The 16,294-nt window shown below is 38.7% G+C and overlaps 2 protein-coding genes across 3 annotated transcripts in view; one reads left to right on the plus strand and one right to left on the minus strand.

Moving 5' to 3' along the window:
- The window catches only part of LRP6 (LDL receptor related protein 6), a 178,606-nt gene that overhangs the window by 43,264 nt on the left and 119,048 nt on the right, over positions 1–16,294 (plus strand). The window lies entirely within an intron of this gene.
- Positions 10,972–11,445, minus strand: LOC123840549 (bublin coiled-coil protein-like). Its single transcript, XM_045870306.2, has one exon. The coding sequence runs from the start codon at positions 11,443–11,445 to the stop codon at positions 10,972–10,974; it is 474 nt and encodes a 157-aa protein (XP_045726262.2).

The raw sequence follows: 16,294 nt of genomic DNA on the forward strand, positions 1-16,294 counted from the left end.
TAGATGGTATGTGGTGGGAACCTGGTTTCTTACTATTGGAGTGGGAAGTTACAGATAAACAATGAGGGGAGGCTAGAATGAACTTACGGTAGTGGGTTAGAATTGAAGACATCAGTATGAGCTCATATTTAACTTAATATACAGTGTACGTTTTAAATGAGTTTAGTTCATTAACTTCAAAGCAATCAAAAGTAAAAATTTCAGCCCTGGAGTTAATGCACAGTTTTTTTTATAATTAAGGTAGGACTAGTAGAGAAGTATGTTATAGTTAATATTTTCAGCCTTTGGTTTAAAAAGTATTGTAGGATTTGTCACGTCTCACAGAATGTGGGAGAGTCCTAAGTCCAAACATGTGTATTACCATATTGTTGAATGACTTCTGGTATGAGGGAGATTTGTATTGATACAAACAAATACGTAACTCTTGATCATAGAGTAATGATTATATTTTGCAGTATTTGTAATTTTATTTAAATTACTGTTAAATTTATGTGGTATGCTGCTTGCTTCTCTTTCATTCCCAAGAGGAGACACAGAAACAGAGTTTCAATGTAGGTAATGCTTGTACCTAATTTTTTTTTTTTTTAAGATTTTATTTATTTATTTGACAGAGAGACAGTGAGAGAGGGAACACAAGAAGGGGGAGTGGGCGAGGGAGAAGCAGGCTTCCCGCCGAGCAGGGAGCCCGACGCCGAGCAGGGAGCCCGACGCCGGGCAGGACCCTGGGATCATGACCTGAGCCGAAGGCAGACACTTAACGACTGAGCCACCCAGGCGCCCCGCTTGTACCTAATTTTCAATTAAACAGTTTGTGGCAGGACTTGTAGAATGGCCATTTTCAAGTCCTCGTGGGAGGCTGAGATAAATGACTATAGCGTGCCATACAAGGGCTTGGGAAAACACAGGCCCTATTTTTTCTTTTGATGAAATGAAGGGGTTGAATAAAATAATTAGGGAAATATTTCTTAAAAACCTTGGAGCATCTTTGTAATTTGTATTATGCTTAGCTAATGGCATGAATGCTTACCACATTTTCTGGGAGAATGATTTAAAATACTTTATCTTGGTGTTGGACTGTGTCAGCTATAATTTTGGGTTCAGAAAATGCAGTCACAATATCATTGAGATTTAATTGATGTTTTTTTCTGAATTGATGTAGATTTATCCTAGAAATATTGCTTAGTGTTTCCTAGAGTTGTGTATATTATTTGTATTATTATGTGTTTACTGGGTGTTCTCTGATGTTACAAAGACATATTTATATGGAAAGGTAACAGATACTTTGGTTTTGTTCCCCTGTTACAATAAAGATTCTGATTTAGTTCAGGGTAGAACTTGAGATTTGCTGAGACTGTTGGTACATGGTCCACATTTTGAGTAGCAAGGGGTGCGCAAAAGTTTTCTAGAAAGGTCCAGATTATAAATATTTTAGTCTTTGTGGGCCATGTATGGTCTCTGTTGGATGTTCTTTTTTCTTTTCTTTTTTTTTTTTACAACCTTTAAAAATATAAAAACCCTTTTTAGCTAGGGTCATACAAAAAGCAAGGCAGGGGTTGGATTTGAACCCCTGACCATAGTTTGCCTATTTTTGCTTTAGAGAAAAGGTGTGTGCATTTAGTTGTTGATATAAGCAAAAATCCTAGAATTGATGTTTTGTGACTTTTCTGCATTTCAAATTACCATATGATTTTTCTTTTACATATTAATGAGGTGAATTATCACTGATGGTTCAGAAGCTGGTTGCTATGGTTGTTTTTTTTTTTTCCTTAGTTTAATTGGGGTATAATTTTACATACTGTAAAATTCACCCTTTTCAGTGTATCATCATATGAATTTTGACAAATGCATACAATTGTGTATTGCCAAAGATGAAAAAGCTGGACCCTAGTTAAAACAGTAAGGACAGATTTTAATCAGTAATATATTATTGCAAAATGGAAAAGAATACAGCATAAATGGAACTCTACTTTGATTTGTACATGGGTAACTCAGTGTTTTAAAGGGAGAATGAGGGAGTAGGGACGGGGTGAGCAGGGGTTCAGTAGAGTCAGGGGAGTGATAAATTACAAAAAGCTGGAAGGGGAGATTGGTCTATGTGAAACCATCTGGGTTGGCTAACTGGCACTTATCAGAGGCTCCTCCCCTCCCACAGAGACGGGCAGACAGGGGCCCTATGTTCAGGTGTTGGCTGGAACAAACAGTAAATTCTTTTGGCAGCAGTGAGTTTCTCAGGCAGGCACTTTACGAGGGACTAGGGTCATCTTAGGGATGCAGCCTTGAGCTGTTAGAAACTTAGTATTTTTTCAAGGCTTTTTTGGCCAAAGTTGAGGCCTAGCTGAGAGACTCAGTGGAGCCTGGCTAGAGTTCAGTCAGAGACTCTGTCTGTATCAGCACCACAGTTGAGATACAGAACTGTTCCATCACCCCCCCAAATTTCCTTATGCTTTTTTGTACTTACCTTCTTGCCCCCAGTCTCAGCTCCTTGAAGTTACTGACTTGTTTTCTGTTCTGTAGTTTTCTGGAATGTCATACAAGTGGAATCATACAGTATGTATAGCCTTTTGAGATTGGCTTTTTTGACTCAGCATAATACGTTTGAGGTTTATCTATGTTGTGTGTATCAATACTTTTGTTGTGGCTGAGCAGTATGTGTTACAGTTTATCTCTCCATTAATTAGTTCAAGAACATTTGGGTTGTTTCCAGTTTGGGCAATTAAAAATAAAGCTGCTATAACTATTTGTATGCGGGTTTTTGTGTGAACCTAAGTTTTTATTTCTCTTTCATTACTCTTGGGTAAATACCCAGGAGTCAGATTGCTGGGTTCTGTGGTAACTATAATTAACTTTATAAGAAACTGAAATTTTGCCAAAGTGGCTATACCATTTTTTATTCCCACTAGCAGTGTATGGGAGCTCAAGTAACTTTGCATCCTAACCAGTACTTGAAATTGTCAGTTTCCTTTATGCTATTCTTATATGTATGCAGTGGTATCTCATATGTGTGTGTGTGTTTTAAACACTGTCAAATCAGCTTTATTATTCAGAGCCACTTTGCAGAATTCAGAGTATACAGCATATTCATTTCATAGGTTGTTTACAGTTATCATTCTAGAGATACCAAAGGAAGATTCAAGTATAAATGCAGTGGAGTCTGAGCCTTGCCATATGCTGCTTCTATGCATTGAGGGTGGTGTTTCCCAGTTTGGGGGGCAGATGGCCCCCATTCTCAGGGCTGATTAATCCCTGGGTAAATTCACCAACTTAGGCTCTCCCTGGGTTATGGCATATAAGTCAGGGTATGGCTAGCAAAACATAAACTGCTCTAGGTTTTTTAGACAGGAATATTTAAAAAATTATATTCCATAATTATATTATTTAAAAATATAGTACTTGGGGTATCTGGGTGGCTCAGTAGGTTAAGCATCTGACTCTTGATTTCTGCTCAGGTCATGATCTCAGGGTCATGAGATTGAGCCCCCCATCAAGCTCTGCACTGGGCATGGAGCCTGCAGATTCTCTCTCCATCTCTCTTTGGGTCTTCCCCCATTCCCCTGCCCCATGAGTACTCTCTCCCCCCGCAAAATACAGTTCTTTCTAAAGTTTTTAAATTTAGCCTACAGATCTTATTTTTTAAATTGTAGTATAGTTGACATAAAATATGATAAAGTTTGAAGTGTATAGCATAGTGATTCAACAATTACATACATTATTGAAATGCCTACTGTGGTAAGTGTAGTTACCATCTGTCGACATACAAAGTTATTACAGTATTATGGATTATATTCCTTATGCTATACGTTTCATCCCTGTGACTGACTTATTTATTAACTGTAAGTTTATAATTCTTAATCCCCTTCGCCTATTTTGCTCATGTCCCCCTCCCTAAAACCACTCTGACTTTTGACACCAGTTGCAGATTGGGGGTCCACAGGACTAACTTTCGGGTTAGTAATATACTAGGACTCTCAGAATTCACTGAAAGTTGTTATATGCTAGTTATGGTTTATTTCAATACGAATAAAAATCAGCCAGGGAAAGAGGTGCACAGGACAGGGTCCACGAGAGTTCCAAATGCAGAGCTTCTAGTTGTCTTCTCCCAGTGGAGTTAGTTGTGTGGACAGCGTTTACTTCTCCTGCGCTGTGTGACAACATGCAGAGTAATGCCAACCAGGTCATTACTTCCTGCTTGGCTGACTTTAGTCTCTAGCCCCTCTAGAGATTGGACTTAATACTGAGTGGCCCAAAGCTCCTACTATAAATCACATTGTTGGCCTAGACTATCTGAGGTGGCTCATGGCCTCAGATAAACAAAAAGACTATCTTCAGACAGAGTCTAAAAGACTCTTATCAATGAGGATAGTCCAGGGGTTTAGAAATTACCTCTCACTGGCTGAGGGCAAAGACCAGACCTCTCCTAGGGCAAGGTTAATCATTTACTGCATATATGTGTTTAGAAGTATATTGGTTAATTTCCAAATTTTTAGGATTTTGTAGATAATGTCCTCTTACAGGGGCTAGTCTAATTCTCTTGTGGCCAGAGAACATACTATATATGATTTCAGTTCTTTGTTGCATGGCCCATATTCTTGTGAATATTCTGTATGTACTTGAGAAGACTGTTTATTCTGCTGTTTTGGAGTGTTTCCTTTTCCTGTGCAGTGCAGTAATTTTTGTCTTAAGATTAGAATTTTTGGTCTTTGAGAATTTTAGAGAGTTTACCAGTAGGTATGTGGGCTGTGTCCTCTCTTTTCCTCCCACCTGGGAAAGATAAATTTATTCTTTTGATCTTAGTAGTAGTTGTATCTTATTCAGGTTTCTAAAAACTTGCCTTGATACAGTTGTTTTTTTTTTTTTTAAAGATTTTATTTATTTATTTGAGAGAGAGAGAATGAGAGAGAGAAAGCACATGAGAGGGGGGAGGGTCAGAGGGAGAAGCAGACCCCCCGCTGAGCAGGGAGCCCGATGCGGGACTCGATCTCGGGACTCCGGGATCATGACCTGAGCCGAAGGCAGTCGCTTAACCAACTGAGCCACCCAGGCGCCCGCCTTGATACAGTTTTGTAAGCTCATGTTTTTCCTGTGCTTTTCTCTGTGGTGCTTTTTTTTTTTTTTTTAAAATACTTTGGGGATATCTTCTCCCTTTATTTTTCTTAGAGTTTCTTTGGATTAGCTCTTTACTTTTCATTCTTTTAGCTTTTAGTAATTTAAACGTCTTTAGTACTGTTTTTACCTGTACTTCAAAGTTTCATTATTTGCATCTAATACTTCAGTAATAATATAATAGATTTCTTTGAATTGTGTTTTATTTTTTAGAAATGTGAATCTTAATTTCCAGACAGACAGATACAGGGTTTTTTTCCTAGTTATTATTTCTAGGTTGATTAATTACATTTACTCTGCAACATGTGTATTAGTCCTATACTTAAGGTTTGCATTATGGTCCATTGTGTGGTTTTATTTATTTATTTATTTATTTATTTATTAAATTTAATTTTTTTTAAAGATTTTATTTATTTGACAGAGGGAGCGCGCGAGAGCAAGAACACAAGCAGGGGGAGTGGGAGAGGGAGAAGCAGGCTTCCTGCCGAGCAGGGAGCCCGATGCGGGACTCGATCCCAGGACCCTGGGACCATGACCTGAGCTGAGGGCAGATGCTTAATGACTGAGCCACCCCGGTGCCCCAGTGTGTGGTTATATTTAAAAAATATTCCATGTGGGGCGGCTGGCTGGCTCAGTCAGTGGAGTATGCGGCTCTTGCTGTCAGGGTTGTGAGTTCAAACCCCACTTTGGGTGTAGAGTTACTAAGAAAAAAATAAAAAATCTTCAAAAAAATATTCCATGTGTGCTTGAAAAGACTGTATATTTTGTGTTCTAGATGTGTCCATTAAATCAAACTTGTTTGTACTGTTGAAATTTTCTGATTCCTGATTTTTAAGTCTCTGATTTATTGTTAAGAGAAGTACTTAAAAAAATCTTACACTTGGTAATTAATTTGACAATTTCTTTTTATAGATATGCCTATTTTGCTTTATGTGCATTGAGGCTGTTTTTTGAAATACAGGTAGATAGGAATTTTCTTCCTGATGTACCTGATACCATTATTTAGTGACTTTATTGCTACTACTGCATTTTGCCATAGAGTCCATTCTGTTAGGTATCACTCGCTATATCTACTTTCTTGTAAGTTTTTGCATCATATATAGTGTTCCATCTTTTTACATTCTGTGTGTTTATATTTTCTAGGTGTTTCTTTTTTAAGTAGCATATAGTTGGAGTTTTTGGTTTGATTTTAAACCCATCATTAAAAATGTATCTTCTAGGGGCACTTGGGTGGCTCAGTTGGTTAAGTGTCTGCCTTTGGCTCAGGCCATGATCCCAGGGTCCTGGGAGTAAACCCGGCATCGGGTCCCTGCTCAGTGGGAGAGTTTGCTGCTTCTTCTCCCTCTGCCCCTCCTCCCTGCTTTTGCTCTCTCTCATTCTCTCTCTCAAATAAATAAATAAAATCTTCAAAAAAAAAAAATAAAATGTCTTCTACTGAAGCTTTTTTCAGTCCTTTTACAACTTGTGCTTATTGTAATTGCTAATATAGCTGTATTCATATCTGACGTGATTTATTTTGAGTTCCTTCTATTCTGCCCATTTTTTGTCTTTCTTGTCTTTCTTATTGATTATATTTTGTCAGTTTTTTCCCTTCTACAAATTTGCAGTCTTTTTGAGAATTAAAAAAAATATCTTATTTGGAAAATTTTTTAAAATTCTGGGAATTTTTAGTATGTACACTTAGGAAGTTCTTAGTATACTTTACCTCTGTTTATTACCTTCCTGGCTTATATATTATCATTATCTTGAGTTTAGGTTCTGCTTCCTTGTTTCTAACCCATAAAACATTATTTTTAAAATTTAGATTTATCATTCTATCTTGCATGTTGGAACTTCTGTTTGGGATAATTTTTCTAAATCTTTAGAATTTCCTTTAGTGAAGTCCTGTTGGGGGCAGACTCTCTCAGGCTTTGTTTATCTGAATCTACCTTTATTTTGCCTTTGTTTTCAATTTTTTTGTATAGGATATAATTCCAGGTCAACAGATATTTTATCTTACCATGTTAACGGTATTATTCTGTTGTCTGATGGCTTTCTTTGTTGTTGTTGAAGCTATCCACTATTACCATTCCTCTCTGATTACAGTTTTAGTGTGATTTATCTGGTTTTTAAAAAGTTTATCTAGGGCGCCTGGGTGGCTCAGTTGGTTAAGCGACTGCCTTCGGCTCAGGTCATGATCCTGGAGTCCCGGGATCGAGTCCCAGATCAGGCTCCCTGCTCGCCGGGGAGTCTGCTTCTTCTCCCTCTGACCCTCCTCCCTCTCCTGCTCTCTGTCTCTCATTCTCTCTCTCTCAAATAAATAAATAAAATCTTTAAAAAAAAAAAAGTTTATCTAGATTCTTTTATTATGCCAATTGGTATTTGGTTTCTTGATTCTGTGGACTGATGTCTTTCATCAGTTCTAGAAACTCTTCTAAAATATTGCTTTTACATCATTTTTCTTTTTGTAAAGAACTCTAACTAGACATTTGTTTTCCTCACTCTTCTCTTTTAACCTCTCTTTCATGAATCCATTTCTTCCTCTGTGTATTTAGCACTAGAGGTTATCCAGAATTATCTTCATGTTCTTTAATTATCTCTTTATTATAGTCAGGTATTTCTACCATTTCTGTGTATGTGTGTGTATGTGTTTTCCTTTTAGTTTACCCATTGAGAGTGTTTAAGTTGGGGTTTCTGGCATTATGTGTATTCTCTCATCTAAGGGTGCTACCTTGTATAGATTATAGAGACCATCCCTCCTTCAACACTAGATTACTTTTCTGTTTTTCCTTTCTGTATTTTCTGTGCTGAGAATATTTGCTTTAATTTTTATGGGTACAGACATGCATTTAAAATATTTTTATAGTTTTAGCTGTCATTTTTTAGGTGCTCTTTAATAGGAAGGTTTCTCTGGGCTTCTAGTCTGTCATTTTGCCAAAAACAGATTTTATAAGTTTTTTTTGTCCTCTCCCTTCCCCAATATTTAATCTACTATTTCTTTTCTTTACGATTTCATATGTTGCACTGTTTCTAATACTGAGAAGCGTTAAGTATGTTCAGCTTCTCCTTTTTTTATGTTTTAGCTTTTTTTTTTTTAAAGATCTTATTTATTTGAGAACGAGGGAGAGAGCATGAGCAGTGAGGAGGTTCAGAGGGAGAGTGACAAGGAGACTCCCTGCTGAGCAGGGAGCCCAGTGTGGGGCTTGATCCCAGGACCCCAGGATCATGACCTGAGCCGAAGGCAGACCCTTAACCAACTGAGTCACTCAGGCACCCCATATGGTTTAGTTTTTTTGTGTATTTTAAACACTCATAAACTTACATTTCATACCTACAAAAAAGATAAAAAGAATTACATAATGAACAATGGTATGCCTGCTATACAAGCTAAACAATAGAGTATTACCAGTACAATTTGCTCTTCATACTGGTTGCCTCCTTGCTTGCACCATACATCATATTTAATTCTTTATTTTTGGAGATGTGAAGTAGAGTGAGACTCTCAAAGAACCTCCCACCATGAGTTTTAAAAATCGATACTAGATTTCTAATTTGATAAATTTTGAGAGTTGGATTAGAAATTAATTCGTAGTCCGCTCCCATTTTCTTTTTGTCAGTTATTTCAAATGAAGGAAAAAGTTTATTGTGTAGCTTTCAGATGATTTTGCCCTTCTTTTCTACATGCTTCCCATCTGTGGTAGATTAATGAATGCCTACTGAAACATTCTGTTCAGCTTTTTAAGTGGTGTTTATGTAGAATTCATTAACAAATTAATATCTTACCCATTGCTTTGTGTTCTTTTGCAAACTAAATCTTTGTGAAATGAGCCTATTTAAAATATATGTTTCTGGGGCGCCTGGGTGGCTTAGTCGTTAAGCATCTGCCTTCGGCTCAGGTCATGATCCCAGGGTTCTGGGATCAAGCCCCGCATTGGGCTCCCTGCTCAGTGGGAAGCCTGCTTCTCCCTCTCCCACTCCCCCTGCTTGTGTTCCCTCTCTCGCTGTGTCTCTCTCTGTCAAATAAATAAATAAAATCTTAAAAAATATATAAATAAAAAAATAAAATACATGTTTTAAAAAATAAGTATTAAATAACCGTTTCTGTTTTGTTTTTTCTGTGGTTACCTTAAAGTTTTTTTCTTTGACTTGTTTGACTCCAGAGTGAAATTAGGAGTAACTTATTCTTGCCTTTTGGCCCTAGATAGTATCTAGGTAGCTCTAAAATTAGCACCATTATCAGAAGACTGGAGATCTTTTAGATTGTATTTCACTCTGATTTTTGGAGTCTCAGAAAGAAATGGACTCTTGTCAAAGGGTCTTAATGTCTCCCCGACCTCCACAAAGAGTGGGTTGGCTTTAGGATGTGTCTGTCTACCATGGGTGTCTGATTAAGGTTGCAGACTTTTCTCTGCTTGATCTATGTGGATTTGAAAAAGAGAGTAATAAGTGATGACTTTTATTTTCATGAGTGTTTAAACACTTGGAAGTATACCAGTTTTCCCTGGTGAAATCTCAGAATTATTAGTTGCTTTTTGAGTAAGGCAGTTTTGTTAAAGGCTTCTTTTTTTAATTTTATTATTATTTTTTAAGATTTTATTTATTCATCTGACAGAGAGATAGAGAGAGAGCACAAGTAGGCAGAGGCAGCAGAGGGAGAGGGAGAGGGAGAAGCAGGCTCCCCACCGAGCAGAGAGCCCGACGCGGGGCTTGATCCCAGGACCCTAGGATCATTACCTGAGCCGAAAGCAGCCGCTTAACCGACTGAGCCACCCAGGCGCCCCATGTTGGCTTCTTAAATATTGATCTCCTACTTGACTGGACCTACTGAAGTACAAAACAAAAAAATTATAATTATTTTAAAAAATGTTAGTTTTGTGATCTTTTTCACACTTTAGTTAGCATAGCTAAGGGTAGATGCAAGTCACCCAGTGTCAAAGTAATACAGTGTCAAAGTGACTATTTATATTGTATATATTTTTATGAAAATCATAGGTAACTTAACGTGCCTTTTTTTTAAGCATTTTGACAGCATGTTCTAAACTGAGAATAAGAGCTCTAAAGGGATATGTATTATATTCATTTGTTCATATCCTGTAAGTAAAATGACTCTCATGTGTGTAAGATCTTCAGTGAATAAGCAAACTTAAAACTCCATTGAGGGTTGCCAGTAAATATTTTTATATGTAAAGAATTGGAATCTAAAAGTTTGGAAATTTGTAATAAAGATTTGAAAATCTATTTTCATCCTTACATATCTTTGGATATTTATACTTAGTACAATTTAAGCAGTAATTGTGAAGTCTAAAAATCCCATTTCTCAAGTTATAAAACTTTTGAGGGAAATATGGAAGACTTGTGTGGGAAGTAATTTATTTGATGCTCTGCTTCCTTATATAATCTTCCATAGCTTTAAGAGCTACTTATTAACTGATATTTAGGGCCAGCTGGTTAGTGAGTTAAATATATTAACACCAATATAAAAGAGTGCTGTGGATAAACATGCTTCAGGAAGTCCAGATTCCTCTTCACTCTTTCTAAACCTTAAGTGAGTTAGAATTCTTTGAGGAGCTTTTATTTTTTTAATTTTTAAAAATACTGTTTGTTTTGTTGTCCACCTGTTAATGCCCAGAGTGGGGAAGTACCCTGGAATTGGGCACGCAAGCAGGGTGGCTGGTTCACAGGCCTACACCTAACCCCAGGAGAGGATGCCAGGCAGTGGGGGCTGGCCCAGGCACACCAAGGGCAGTACCAGGAGGGTGGCCCAGGCAGGCAGACCCACCAGGGAACCTGTAAGGCCAGCCCTTGAGAAGGTATCTAAGCCAGATGGTGCATGTCCAGGCCAGAGCCTAACCCAGGGAGGCAGTGTTGGGGCTGGTTGGTGGCTCCCAGAGCCTAGGGACTGGCATCTCTAGGGAACTCCCCAAGCTGCTGCTGGAACCCAAGGCATGTCTGCCAGTTGGACTCAAGCAGCTCCTGAAGGCAGACATGGAGGTGGTGGTTCTTGTCCTCTAGGTGGTCCAGACAGGAGTTGATCTGGTCCGCCATGGAGTTGATGGCAGCATATTCTGCTTTCCCAAGGCTGTCGTCCTTGCCTTTTGCACCTGCCTCCACCAGCATGCCCACATCTCCACTGGGGCCTGACACCGTGGGCTCGGATGCCACAAGGGCTGTGCTACGATGGAACGTGCCGACAGCCGGTGCCAGTCGGAAGGTCGAGGAGCTTTTAGACGATATTGTTATGTGCGTCCCAACCCAGACCCATTTAATGAGAATCTCTGATGGAAGAGCCCAAGTTGCTGGTATTTTTAAGAGTTTCTGAAGTCTTTCCCAAATGCTGCCATGATTGAAAATTGGCATCATCATCATCATCACTAGTATTATTGTTATTACTGTGTTTGTGTGTGGAGGGGGGAGCACAGCCTAAGAAACACTGTGCTAAAGAAAACTTGTATTAGTCCATTCAGGCTTCTATAACAAAATACCATTGCTGGTGGCTTATAAACAGCAGAAATTTATTTCTCACACTTCTGGAGGTTGGAAAACCCAAGATCAAGGTGCTGACAGATTTGGTGTCTGGTGAGGGCCTGCTTCCTCCATGGCTCTTTTTCACTGAAACCTCACAAGCTAGAAAGGGATAGGGAGCTTTCTTGGGCCTTTTTAATAAGGGCAGTAATCCCATTCATGAGGGCTCCACCCTTATGACCTAATCACCCCCAGAATCCCTACTTCCTAATACCATTACATTGGGAGGTGAGATTTCAACATATGGGTTTGGGGGGTGACCAGACTTTCAGACCATAGCATAATTGTTAATTATATTTATAATTCTAGTTTCTGAATATTCAAGAACTGGTTATGTCATGGTCATTATGTATTGATGATTATTGGGTTTTGAAGTTATGAAAGTGTGACAGGTCGGTTGAGTTTTCTTTCTTTTACCAAATATTTTACCATAAATACCAAATTTTAATGTTAAGTTGGCTTTTCTGTCTGTCACAGATTGTTCCCTTTATATCAGTTTTCATCAAGATAATGTTTTAGATAAGTGTACAGATGGAAGGTTCAGGATGTAATTTGCCTGATAGTTCTCTGCCAGTCATTCTTATGAATGTTGACATTGGCCCTTAGGAGAGGAGTCCCAGTAGATTGAGGGAAGAGCTGTGAAACTTTTGAAACATGCCATTTGTAAGATGTTGGGATGGGAGGACTTCTAACATATGAGGCTTTGTTGGTAGAAGAGTTGAAGTGACCATCTAAACTTTAAAGTGATGCTTTTGGATGGTATTGGACCTAAAAATGCATGTTAGTGTTCATAGTTTTAAGTAATAGAAATCCCCGTGGTTTAAACAGAAGAAGTATTTTTAAAGAGGTTATTGGGTTATTCATAAAATTTCCTAAATCGTAGAAGAATCAGGCTTGGAGTCTGTAGCCAGGTACAATGCTAAAAATCATACCACAGACCTGGTCCAGTGATGGCACCACTGTTAGGTGGCATGTTTACCACTGTTTGTACTCTCACTGACATGAGGCAACAGATACTCCTAAAGCTGCTGCTAGTGCTTCCTTGCAAAACTGGATTAAAGAAGGATGAATTAATTCAAACTGGATTTAATGAGCCTTTGCTATTGCCCCCAACCTCACCAGCAAGGGTTGCTTGTGGTCCTTGCTGCTGCTTCTCTGCTGTTGCTTCCTTCTCTTCTGCCTCCACTTTCTCTTTTTCTCGGTTTGTCTGACAAGCAAAACCCAAATCTTATGCCCCCTGTCCTGACTGCAAGGGAGATTTAGAAAGCAAATAGCTGGTGCTTTCAGGACGTGCCTCTGCCTCATGAAGCAGAGGATTCTTTAAACACAGGAAGGTAGATGAGACACTCTATGGCTCCCTAAAATGCCAGGTATCCACAGCAGACATTTTTGAGTGCATGATTATAGGACCTGTGGATATCTTTGCTATGATGTGTGTATTGTTTCTATTTTTCCCCCTTTTTAGTGTTGAAAAAGTGAATGAGGTATGATGGTGGATATAAAGGAAGACAGTTAACTATAAATTTTGTAACTGGAATGGGCCCCAGGAATAATATAAGCCAATCTAAAAAAGAAAATACTAATTTTAAGGGTTAATGTTCTTTAGGTAGATGTCATTCTCTGAGAAATCATATTTACTCCTGATAATGAAACCGATTTCTACCCCCATTAGTCCTCATGAGAAAGCTGCTATGATACCCACAGTGACATATGTCTTTGGCATTTGTTCCTGCTGTATCAGGGCAAAGTACAATATAGTAAAAGAAGGTAAGATGAGCTTGAGAAATGGGGAAAAACTGAGAGCTTTTCCCCTAAGGTCAGGAACATGGCACCACTGCTATTCAACATAGTACTAGGGGTCCTAGCCACGGCAATCAGACAACAAAAAAAATAAAAGGCATCCAAATCGGCAAAGAAGAAGTCAAACTCTCACTCTTTGCAGACGATATGATACTTTATGTGGAAAACCCAAAAGACTCCACCCAAAACTGCTAGAACTCATACAGGAATTCAGTAAGGTGGCAGGATATAAAATCAATGCACAGAAATGAGTGGCATTCCTATACACCACCACCAAGACAAGAAAGAGAAATTAAGGAGTCGATCCCATTTACAATTGCACCCAAAACCATAAGATACCTAGGAATAAATCTAACCAAAGAGGTAAAGAATCTGTGCTCAGAAAACTATAGAATACTCATGAAAGAAATTGAGGAAGACACAAAGAAATGGAAAAATGTTCCATGCTCATGGATTGGAAGAACAAATGTTGTGAAAATGTCAATGCTACCTAGAGCAGTCTACACATTTAATGCAATCCCCATCAAAATACCATCCACTTTTTTCAAAGAAACGGAACATTTGTATGGAACCATAAAATTTGTATGGAACCGTAAAAGACCCCGAATAGCCAGAGGAATGTTGAAAAAGAAAAGCAAAGCTGGTGGCATCACAATTCCGGACTTCGCGCTCTATTACAAAGCTGTAATCATTAAGACAGTATGGTACTGGCACAAAAACAAACACATAGATCAATGGAACAGAATAGAGAGCCCAGAAATGGACCCTCAACTCTATGGTCAGCTAATCTTCGACAAAGGAAAGAATGTCCAAGGGAAAAAAGACAGTCTCTTCAACAAATGGTGTTGGGAAAACTGGACAGCCACATGCAGAAGAATGAAACTGGACCGTTTCCTTACACCACACACAAAAATAGACTCAAAATGGACGAAAGACCTCAATATGAGACAGGAATCCATCAAAATCCTAGAGGAGAACACAGGCAGCAACCTCTTCAACCTCAGCCGCAGCAACTTCTTCCTAGAAACATTGCCAAAGGCAAGGGAAGCAAGGGCAAAAATGAACTATTGGGACTTCATCAAGATAAAAAGCTTTTGCACAGCAAAGGAAACAGTCAACAAAACCAAAAGACAACCGACAGAATGGGAGAAGATATTTGCAAATGACATATCAGATAAAGGGCTAGTATCCAGAATCTATAAAGAACTTATTCAACTCAACACCCAAAGAACAAATGATCCAATCAAGAAATGGGCAGAAGACATGAACAGACATTTTTCCAAAGAAGACATCCAAATGGCCAACAGACACATAAAAAAGTGCTCAACATTGCTCGGCATCAGGGAAATCCAAATCAAAACCTGAATGAGATACCACCTCACACCAGTCAGAATGGCTAAAATTAACAAGTCAGGAAACGACAGATGTTGGCGGGGATGCGGAGAAAGGGGAACCCTCCTACACTGTTGGTGGGAATGCAAGCTGGTGCAGCCACTCTGGAAAACAGTATGGAGGTTCCTCAAAAAGTGAAAATAGAGCTACCCTATGACCCAGCAATTACACTACTGGGTATTTACCCCAAAGATACAAATGTAGTGATCTGAAGGGGTACGTGCACCCCAGTGTTTATAGCAGCAGTGTCCACAATAGCCAAAGTATGGAAAGAGCCAAGATGTCCATTGACAGATGAATGATAAAGAAGATATGGTAGATATATCTATCTATCTATCTATCTATCTATCTATCTATCTATCTATCTATCTATCTATATGCAATGGAATATTATGCAGCCATCAAAAGGCATGAAATCTTGCCATTTACAATGACGTGGATGGAACTAGAGGGTATTATGATAAGTGAAATAAGTCAATCAGAGAACGACAAGTATCATATGATCTCACTGATGAGGAGTTCTTAATCTCAGGAAACAAACTGAGGGTTGCTGGCATGGTAGGGGGTGGGAGGGATGGGGTGGCTGCGTGATAGACACTGGAGAGCATATGTGCTATGGTGAGCGCTGTGAATTGTGTAAGACTGTTGAATCACAGACCTGTACTTCTGAAACAAATAATACATTATATGTTAAAAAAAATAGTAAGAAGGGAAAAATGAAGGGGGGGGATCAGAGGGGGAGATGAACCATGAGAGACTATGGACTCTGAGAAACAAACTGAGGGTTTTAGAGGGGAGGGGGGATGGGGGATGGGTTAGCCTGGTGATGGGTATTAAGGAGGGCACATATTGAATGGAGCATTGGGTGTTATACACAAACAATGAATCGTGGAACACTACATCAAAAACTAATGATGTAATGTATGGTGACTAACATAACATAAAATTAAAAAAAAAAAGGATGAGCTTGAGAAGTGAACTGAGGAAATACTCAGGGTAAGGGCAAGATTCTCCTCAAAAACTAATTTCCAGATTCCTGTAATATATCAGACAGTAATTAAAGGCATGACTGAAGTAATTTTATCTTGAAAAAAGAAATTCTCTCTACCAGACCATTAAGAAAAAGTCAGTGAAGCTATCTATGTAGAGCTTTTGGCTTTGGGTGATGGGATATTCTAGTATACCCTCTGAGGTGCCCTAGTAGCAAAACGTGTACAGAATAGACAAGTTATACTAGTAGACTCTCTACTAAATAGACTAATTTAACTATCTAAAAATAGATTAGGTATAAACCAGTTTTAAATTTACGGAAATATTGTTGCAGTAAAGCTTTACAAGTATTGCTATAGAAATCTGTACAGTGGGGGAACAAAGGAGAGAGTACTCCGTTTTATTTGGGGGGCTATTTCCAGGTTGGCATTTTCTAGCTGAGCAGTTGTTTTCCAGGGAGACAAGGTATGGGAATGGGTAATAGCTTTTAGTCAGTAGGAACACTATGTGC

The sequence above is a fragment of the Mirounga angustirostris genome, unplaced genomic scaffold (genome assembly GCF_029215605.1).
Source record: "Mirounga angustirostris isolate CCGP_5_RB_7025 unplaced genomic scaffold, mMirAng1.0.hap1 SCAF_5, whole genome shotgun sequence".
Taxonomy (NCBI): domain Eukaryota; kingdom Metazoa; phylum Chordata; class Mammalia; order Carnivora; family Phocidae; genus Mirounga; species Mirounga angustirostris.